General features: G+C 43.6%; 1 protein-coding gene across 1 annotated transcript; it reads left to right on the forward strand.

Annotated features, from left to right (window-relative positions):
- Positions 1-3,852: 3,852 nt before the first annotated feature.
- Positions 3,853-9,063, forward strand: LOC123444219 (AP-1 complex subunit mu-2). Its single transcript, XM_045120874.1, has 11 exons — positions 3,853-4,236; positions 4,331-4,480; positions 4,569-4,631; positions 4,751-4,927; positions 5,018-5,121; positions 7,618-7,725; positions 7,806-7,902; positions 8,024-8,121; positions 8,207-8,348; positions 8,437-8,559; positions 8,665-9,063. The coding sequence occupies exons 1-11, from the start codon at positions 4,108-4,110 to the stop codon at positions 8,761-8,763; spliced, it is 1,290 nt and encodes a 429-aa protein (XP_044976809.1). The 5' UTR covers positions 3,853-4,107; the 3' UTR covers positions 8,764-9,063.
- Positions 9,064-10,436: the final 1,373 nt, after the last annotated feature.

Raw genomic sequence — 10,436 nt, forward strand, 5'->3', positions numbered from 1 at the left:
CCCCTAGGAGTATGCGTTTAGCACTTTGTTTCGGTTACTAATAATAACTTCCGCAATAAGTATGTGAGTTCTTCATGACTAATGTGAGTCCATGGTATAGATGCACTTTCACCTTCCACCATTGCTAGCCTCTCTAGTGCCGCGCAATTTTCGCCGGTGCACAAACCCACCATATGCCTTCCTCAAAATAGCCACCATACCTACCTACTATGGCATTTTCATAGCCATTCCGAGATATATTGCCATGCAACTCCCACTGTTCCGTCTCATGACTTGTGCCGTCACTCTCATATTGCCATTGCATGATCGTAAGATAGCTAGCGAGATGTTTCAACGTCATACGCCAAGCTAGATCGTTGCGCATCCCGGTACACCGCCGGAGGCATTCCCTATAGAGTCATCATCGTTCTGAGCTTTGAGCTGTGAGTAAATAAAAGTGTGATGATCATCATTATTAGAGCATTGTCCCATGTGAGAAAAAAAGAGGCCAAAGAGCCCCCCAAAAAAAAGAAGAGAGAAAAAGAGAGAAGGGACAATGCTACTATCTTTTTCCACACCTGTGCTTCATAATAGCACCATGTTCTTCATGATTGAGAGCTTCTTGCTTTGTCACCACCATATACTAGTGGGGATATTTATTATATAACTTGGCTTGTATATTCCAAGGATGGGTTTCCTCAAATTGCCCTAGGTCTTCGTGAGCAAGCAAGTTGGATGCACACCCACTAGTTCTCCTTTTGAGCTTTCACATACTTATAGCTCTCGTGCATCCTTTGTATGGCAATCCCTACTCATTCACATTGATATCTATTAATGGGCATCTCCATAACCCTTTGATACGCCGAGTCAATGTGACCATCTCCTCCTTTTTTGTCTCACAACCACCACCACACTCTATTCCACCTATAGTGCTATATCCATGGCTCACGCTCATGTATTGCGTGATAGTTGAAAAAGGTTTGAGAAAGTAAGAGTGCAAAAACAATTACTTGGCCAATACCGGGGTTGTGCATGATTTACATTAGTTGTGTGAGGATGATGGAGCATAGCCAGACTATATGATTTTGTAGGGATAACTTTCTTTGGCCTTGTTATTTAGAAAGTTCATGATTACCTTGCTAGTTTGCTTGAAGTATTATTGTTTTCATGTCAATAGCAAACTATTGTTTTGAATCTTACGGATCTGAACATTCATGTCACATGAAAGAAGTTACAAAGGACAACTATGCTAGGTAGCATTCCACATCAAAAATTCAGTCTTTATCATTTCCCTACTCGAGGACGAGCAGGAGTTAAGCTTGGGGATGTTTGATACGTCTCCAACGTATCTATAATTTTTGATGGTTTCATGCTATTATCTTGTCAAACTTTGGATGTTTTGTATGCCTTTTATATCTTCTTTTGGGACTAACTTATTAACTCAGTGCCAAGTGCCAGTTCCTGTTTTTTCCGTGTTTTGACCCTTTTTAGAGGAGGATTTTAAACGGAGACCAAACGGAATAAAACTTCCAAAACGATTTTTTCCGGAACAAAAGATACGCAGAAAGCTTGGGAACCAAGGCAGGGAGTCCCGGAGGAGGCCACAAGCTCCCATGGCGCGGCCAGGGGGCCCGCGCCTCCCAGGCTTGTGGGCTCCCTGGGCCTCCCCTGCCCTAGCTCCTTCGCCTATAAATTCCCTAAAATCCCTAAAAAATCAGGGGATCCACGAAAATACTTTTCCGCCACCGCAAGCTTCTGTCTCAGCAAGATCCCATCTGGGGCACGTTCTGGTGCCCTGCTGGAGGGGAGATTCGGATACGGAGGGCTTCTTCATCAACACCATGACCTCTCCGATGATGCGTGAGTAGTTCACCATAGACCTACGGGTCCATAGCTAGTAGCTAGATGGCTTCTTCTCTCTCTTGGATCTTCAATACAAAGTTCTCCATGATCTTCATGGAGATCTATCCGATGTAATCTTCTTTTGCGGTGTGTTTGTCAAGATCTGATGAATTGTGGATTTATGATCAAATTATCTATGGATCTTATTTGAGTTTCTTCTGATCTCTCTTATGCATGATTTCATATCCTTGTAATTCTCTTCGAGTTGTGGGTTTTGTTTGGCCAACTTGATCTATGATTCTTGCAATGGGAGAAGTGTTTGGTTTTGGGTTCATACAGGGTGGTGACCTCACCCAGTGACATAATGGGCAGCGAGGCACGCATCGTGTTGTTGCCATCAAGGGTAAAAAGATGGGGTTTTCATCATTGGTTTGAGTTTATCCCTCTACATCATGTCATCTTGCTTAAGGCGTTACTCTGTTCGTCATGAACTCAATACACTAGATGCATGCTGGATAGAGGTCGATGTGTGGAGTAATAGTAGTAGATGCAGAAAGTATCGGTCTACTTGTCTCGACGTGATGCGTATATGTATGATTATTGCCTTAGATATCGTGACTTTGCGCGGTTCTATCAATTGCTCGACAGTAATTTGTCCACCCACCGTAATATTTGCTATTTTGAGAGAAGCCTCTAGTGAACACTATGACCCCCGGGTCTACTTCACACCATATTTTCAGCCTTACTCTTTTACTTCGTTGCACTTTCCGCCTTCAGATCTCACTTTGTAATCAATCTTGAAGGGATTGACAACCCCTTTATAGCGTTGGGTGCAAGCTCTTTTGTGTTTGCGCAGGCACTCTGGACTTGACGAGATTCTCCTACTGGATTGATACCTTGGTTCTCAAACTGAGGGAAATACTTACTGCTCCTGTGCTGCATCACCCTTTCCTCTTCAAGGGAAAAACCAACGCAAGCCAAGTCTCCGTCAACGTGCCAATTTCTGGCGCTGTTGTTTGAGAAATAGCAACTCTTCATGATCAAGATCTGATCAAAGCGATAACGAGCAACACGGATCCAGATGCAAAGCGATTTATTTTCAATCTGCTCGAGTTGCTCCCACACTCTGATTCTGTTACAGTTTTTGTAACATTTTGGGCGATCTGGCATGTATACCGCAGGGCAACACATGAAAATGTGTACGAGAGCCCTGACTCTACACATCATTTCATCATGTGGTACTTAAAGAAGCCGGAAGATTGCAAGCCAAAATGCCTAGACAAAACACTTAGTCGGTGGTGAGAAACAAGAGAGGATGAATTCCTTCTCGGGTTGGTACTGCGAAAATCGAAGTCGGCGAAGCAGTTGCTCGGAGCTCTCTTGAAGGCTCCTTCAGCGCGGTGTGCAGAAATTCTGCAGGCTTGTACCTAGGCACTTCTGCCATTAAGTGGTGAGGGATAAGTGATGCATCAACTTTGGAAGCTCTGCCATGTCGGGAGGCGCTAGCTCTTGCGCATGATCTTGGTCTAAATAACATCGTGACTGCTTATGATTGTCAGGGTATTATTAATGATATTCAAGGAGGCAACGGAGGAATCTATGCAAGCACTATAAGAGAGATTAAGGAGACTTCACATCAATTTCACACGTGTTTCTTATCAAGGATCATAGCCTCGCTAAACATGTTCTCGGTCTACAAATGGATCGCCATATATGGCTTCTGAACACTCCGGACCTAAATTATATCCCTATGAACTTAAAGAGGAGTATGTTTAGACTTTAAAATTCACTTTATGTTGAAAAAGGAAATTAGTAACTAAATAATAATAAAAAATAGCAAGTTCTTTTTTGCCCTGAAGTGAACATGGTTTTTTCCTTAGCGAAAATTTATATGCTAATGTAAAAGAAAATCAAGTATATTCAGAAAAAAACAGATTTATTTTGTACTGTAATTATTAAATTTCCTTTCCTATATCAGGCTGTGGATACACCCGAGAACGGGCATTTCCTGGCAGCAGCTCCGTTACAGAACCATACCGGCCGAGACAGGCAGCGTACAGTGGAACAGAGGAAAACCAACCGGACCCTGCCCGGCTCGGCTGCCCCTCGTCACCCCCTCCATTTCCGACTCCCCACGATCCCCGCACCCCGACCCCGATCCGTGCCAACTCACCGCCGGGATCCGGCGAGCCCCTCTCGCCCCGGCCGCAGCCACCGCCCCACATGTCCGTCGGCAGGACGATCTAGATCCGGCGAGCGGCTGAGATCCCACCGCGCTTCGCGCCGATGGCGGGCGCGGTGTCGGCGCTGTTCCTGCTGGACATCAAGGGCCGCGTCCTCGTCTGGCGCGACTTCCGCGGCGACGTCACCGCCATCCAGGCCGAGCGCTTCTTCACCAAGCTCCTCGACAAGGAGGTAGCAACCCTCCCCCCTCGCAATCCTGAACGCCTCTGTTGCAGTGTATTAGGATCCTTGCCGCGGCTTCGCACTAAGTTGTTGTGATCGACAGGGCGATGCGGAGGCGTACTCGCCGGTGGTCTACGACGACGCGGGCGTTACCTACATGTTTATACAGCATAACAATGTCTTCCTCCTCACCGCCTCCCGCCAAAACTGCAACGCCGCTAGCATCCTCCTCTTCCTCCACCGCGTTGTCGATGTATAAATGCCCGCCTCATATTTGCAGCGGCACATTGGGAATTTTAGCGTCTGATTTGTCCATCTACTTTGTGTGCCCGCGTGTCTAGGTGTTCAAGCACTATTTCGAGGAATTGGAGGAGGAATCACTGAGAGATAACTTTGTCGTCGTGGTATGTAACTGTTTGTGATATGAATTGGGATTGGAAGGCATGGATGTGCTAGTTGTTTTCAAGTTTGCCGGCAATTGCTGTGATTTGACACATTTTGTTTTGGTTTCTTCTATATGTAGTATGAGTTGCTCGATGAGATGATGGATTTTGGGTACCCACAATACACCGAGGCAAAGATATTAAGCGAGTTCATCAAGACAGACGCATATAAGATGGAGGTCACACAGAGACCACCAATGGCTGTGACAAATGCTGTCTCATGGAGGAGTGAGGGGATTCGGTACAAAAAGAATGAAGTAGGTTGATTTATTCTTTGCTAGCTCTTTTTATGTGGTCGAAAAGGTTATGGTCATACTTGACGAAGTACCCAATCACTGCTTTTCCAGGTGTTCTTGGATGTAGTGGAGAGTGTTAACATTCTTGTTAATAGCAATGGGCAGATTGTGAGATCAGACGTTGTTGGGGCACTGAAAATGCGAACATATTTGAGGTGAGTTGTCAATATCATTTGTGGTAATTAGCAGTATGATGGTCTGAAATGTTTGTGTTGACTAATTCAATATAGATCACTTTGCTAAAGAGTCAAGATTGTTTACATTGTCTCATAGATAAATGAACCACTCAGGACCTATTTCTGTGCCCTTTTAGTATTCCATTTATCGTAAAGTTGATCAATTTGAGTGATGACCTAAGTGAAGTTATTGCATATTCGTTCGCACACTATAGCAGATTTGTTGCTTGCCATTGGGCCTTTGGGGGTTCTGGGAAAATATCTTAACATTCGTAGCATATGCTAGTACGATATGCTTTTCTTGCTCACGTAGGAATGCATGTCTTAGCTAAAACTTAACGATAAACTTCAGCAAACGGGTTTTCAGAAATTTAATGGTAAAATTCGTGGTTCCCTCCTGTGTACTGATTTGTTACACGACCTTGTGTTTGTGTTCGAGAACCCAGTCCCGCAATAAACAGATTTTTCTCATGAAAGCCTACAGAAAGTTTCGTCCTAGCAGGCTCTTCATCTATTCTGTGTGACATAGTTCTTGTACCGCGTAAAGAATAATGCACTAAATGCCATAAGACTGGAATGAATTCAAAGTCATTTTTTCCTAAAAGGAGGCAAAAGATTTGCCTCATATATTAATTAACGAGAGGAGAGAGTTTTACATGTATCCCACATGCGCCACATGACAATTTACTCGCATATTACAATTTTCCCTAGTTTCTTTGCTTCCGAGGTTGACCACAACTTGGTCTTGCTCAAAATGATGTCAAGCAAGATTGGCGGAGGAGCGCTCTTGACAGAAGACGCACGAGTTTCTCTCATTCCACAGAGTCCAAGAGACGAGCATGGTGAGGGAGGCCAAGGCTATTCGATCGGGGTTGTTCATGTCGATTCTCCTAGACCACCAATCTTTGGCCGATGCCTCAAGATGCCAGGTGGAAGTATCCATGTGCGCCAGTCCCAGCTTGTCGAGCACCATCCTCCATACCTAAGGGTGTAACGGCACTTGTAGAAGAGGTGAGCCCCCGTTTCTTGCACCCTCTTGCACAGAGGGCATAACCACAGTTTTCCAAACCCCTTTTTTCCAACCTATCGGCGGTCCAGATCCTGTTTTGCAAAGCCAACCAAGCAAAGAACCTGACTTTTAGCGGTGCCCAAGCCTTCCAAACCATGCGGTCCAAGGGAGATAAAACCATGCCCAAGAATTGTGCCTTGTAGGCGGAAGCTGCCAAGTAAACTCTGTCGTTGGAGTGCTTCCACACAATGTCGTCCTCGGTATGCGCATGAAGACGGAAGTCGTGCACGAGCATCCAAAGAGGAAAGAACACTCGGATGTGGTCAACGGTGACAACAGTGGAGGGATTGATCTTTAGAATCCAAGCATTGTCCTTAAGGGCCTCACGCACCTTCCAATTATAAATCGATAGTCTTAATTATTTGAGGTTTGCAACAATGTTGTACATAACTGTGCTGTTTGCCTTGACACTTTGTAGTTTACCTGAATTAAAGAGCCCCTGAGCTCTTCATCTATTCTTTTGCACACTAGTTTCATGCAACTCTTACCATAAGAGTGGAATAAATTCAAAGTCATCATTGTATGATGTTTCAATTATAAATTGATAACCTTAGTTGTTTGAGGTTTGCAACAATGTTGTACATAACTGTGCTGTTGGCCTTGAAACTTTGTAGTTTACCTGAATTAAATGTCATCCTTTTCATTAATTTCTACCATAATGACCACAAAACAAGTTATGGTAGAGGCGTAGAGCTGTGAGTGGTGACCATTAGTTAAATTAATCATCATTAAACAACAATGCTGGAAGATGTTCTAAATCTGGTACTGAAAGATGAGTATACTAGCCATATTGGTCTTGAAACTCCCTACCTTACCTAAACTTTTCCTTTTCACTGTGGACCTTGCAGTTAGGAGTTGGTATCTTTTGGTGTGTAATCACAAAGCAAGTTATGGTGGAAATGCTATATCTCTGATAATCATAAGTCAAGTTAATCCTAAAAGTTACTAAATAATCACTATCAGTAATGAAACTTGGAAATGTGTCAAATTTGGTACTGGAGAAGAGCATACTGCACCGGTACTAGTCAGTTTAACATTTGCTGTACTCATAATGCATGTTATACAGTCCATCTTATATTCTACAAAGAGGTACTTTAGCCATAAAACAAAATGAAATTTAAGGCAAGCACAAATCATTTATACTTAACATTGATATTGCTTCACATTGCCAATTTCAAAGTTTGATGCTTTTGAAATGTGAATCATAACTGGAATATCAATCTCATTTTGAAATTAATATATCAGTAATGGCAGTGGTTTATAGATTACTAGACTTTGTTGTTTCCTGTTTATTCTTATTACAAGCTTTACTACCATCTAAATACATTTGTTATCTATGTGAGTATGTTTCCTTCTATTCAGATACACATCCATAACCCCACTAATACTGAAACATTTTGAAATAGTGGGATGCCCGAGTGCAAACTTGGGTTGAATGACAAGGTTCTTTTAGAGGCTCAGGGGCGAGCAACAAAAGGGAAGGCAATAGATCTTGATGATATCAAATTTCATCAGTAAGCATTAGTATTTCCTTTTCCCCATCAAGTCTGTTACACCTGAACTTCTGCATGACCATTCTTTATTTTGCCTCAAGGTGCGTGCGATTGGCCAGATTTGAGAATGACAGGACGATATCATTCATCCCTCCAGATGGATCTTTTGATCTGATGACATACAGGCTCAACACTCAGGTTTTTCTTCCTGATTGTGCTTTAGAACTGCACAAGAGACTTCATTGTTTTTCTTATACTTGAATTTTATTGTTTTTCTTGTCTCATTCTCATGTGGCTGTGCACCTTTTATGCCATTCAGGTGAAGCCTCTTATCTGGGTGGAAGCCCAGGTTGAAAAACATTCAAGAAGCCGGATAGAATTCATGATTAAGGCAAGAAGTCAGTTTAAGGAAAGAAGGTGCTGCGTCTGTAACAAAAATTGGTTTGCTTGTGTTACACTGGTGCCTTTGGAAAGTCATGTTCCTTTTCCTCTTCATTTGCAGCACAGCAACAAATGTTGAAATTGAGGTTCCTGTTCCTTCAGATGCCACGAACCCAAATATAAGAACTTCAATGGGTTCTGCTGCATATGCACCTGAGCGAGATGCGATGGTCTGGAAAATAAAATCATTTCCTGGTGGCAAAGTGAGTATGGCTGATTTCAAATGAATCCATTGGCTCATGTGTTGCTACTCAAAGTGTGCTAATATCCTGAACTTGCTTGCTCTCTTAGGAGTACATGTGCAGAGCGGAGTTTAGTCTACCAAGTATAACTGCGGAAGAAGCAGTTCCTGAAAAGAAGGCACCGATACGAGTGAAATTTGAGATACCGTATTTCACTGTATCTGGTATTCAGGTGATCAAATTAACTTTGTTACGAATTTGTTATATCATCACTGGTATTATTGTATTTTTTTCTCTGGCACCTTGAGTAAAAGGTATGACATTATGTATTTTACAGGTTCGCTATCTAAAGATCATTGAAAAGAGTGGGTACCAGGCGCTCCCGTGGGTTAGATACATCACCATGGCAGGTGAATACGAACTGAGACTTATATGAGTTTTCTCTGGTTTGGCTACTAGAAAAAGAAGACACCAATGAAGCTGTGAGGCTTTTGGAATACATAGTTCTTGCTCGTTACAGCGTATAGATGAATTGGGAGATGAACATGGAAGTCTTCTCCCAAGAAGCTGTACTGCGCAAGGTTTTTTTGTGGCTTGTTCATCCCAGTAGTGTTATTTACCATGGTCACTGTAATTTACACATCAAGTACAGTTTTGAGAAAGAAAAATACCGTTTTGCCTTTTAACTTGTATCATAACTGATTTATTATTATTTTTGGTGCCAAATTTGTTTTTATTTCCTTTTGTGCCACACGGAAATCTGGAGCTGATTTGTGATAAATGAACACTTGCTATACATGAGTAATGCTTTTGAAGTTTGGGTTGAAGCTATTCCAGGCTTTACTGTAGTGTTTGTCTATGGCATGGTGGGCGGAGAAAAGAAAAGAAAAATGGCTGGCGGCACCCTAGCTAAGCGTCTCATAACCCTCTTATACTGCACTGTTTTTTGCCTCCTTACATATATGACTAAATACATGCTGAAAATCATCTTCACATAGTTTGTTTGCCTGCATACTCCCCTGGTTGCAGGTCTGTTCTAGTCATGTGTTGCATGTGGTCAGGTAACTCTTGTTGAAGTGATGAGGTTACCAGCACACTCATAGGCATAACATAACCCATAAACTGGAATCTTAGGCACATAAACTGAAAAGGGGGGAGTAGTTCAATGATAATAAGACACAACAAAGTCTTAAACAACCTACACAGTCTTAAAGGTGCAGAGATAACTTCCTAGGCATCCATGACAAAGATCTCGTCGTGGTTCTTGCACTTGGTCACCACCTTGACACCCTCGTCGTTGAAGACGAACACCTTTTGGGTGTCGGGACTCACTAACTTGAAGGTGATGAGGTATCTGATCTTGATCTGGTGAACAACAGTGAAGGGGGCCCAACCCTGATAGGGTGAGGTGTCGGGACTCACTAACTTGAAGGTGATGAGGTATCTGATCTTGATCTGGTGAACAACAGTGAAGGGGGCCCAACCCTGATAGGGTGAGCATGTCGTCGATTGTGTGGGCCGTCATTGTCCAGGCGCAACCCGTGTTTGTCCTCAGCCTGAATTCCTTTAGACAATGGCAAGTGCTTGGTGAACTCGAGTGGCAATGTTATGACCGGTACAACGTACCAACGGAGGAGGCCCATTGGGCAGGGTTAGTTACGGGCTTAGCACAAGTTATCTTAGCTATCTTAGAGTCCAAGTTATATTAGAGTCCAAGTTATCTAGGGTTTAGTGAAGGCTGTCCTCCTATATAAACACATGTACCCCTTCGATATTAAGAAGACAATAAACAGTATTCTGTTGTCGTCTCCCTCAGGAGACGGGAGCCCCAAACCCTAGCCGCCTTTCTTTCTCTCTCTCTCTCTCTCTCTCTCTCTCACGCCGCGCCGGCGCCCAACCGCCGGCGCCGGCGTCCCCAACCTTGCAGCCCGCACTTCCAACCCTACAACCTACGTCCGAGACCTGGTAGAACCCTAGCCTCTACCAATTTGGTATCAGGTAGCTTGGGTTCGATGAGTTTGTCGGACCTTCCCACCACCACCGCCGCCACCACCACCGCCTTCCCCGCAACCTCGCAAGAGCCGCCGGTGCCGCACCAATCGCCGCCGC

This window comes from Hordeum vulgare, chromosome 3H, assembly GCF_904849725.1.
Source record: "Hordeum vulgare subsp. vulgare chromosome 3H, MorexV3_pseudomolecules_assembly, whole genome shotgun sequence".
NCBI lineage: Eukaryota > Viridiplantae > Streptophyta > Magnoliopsida > Poales > Poaceae > Hordeum > Hordeum vulgare.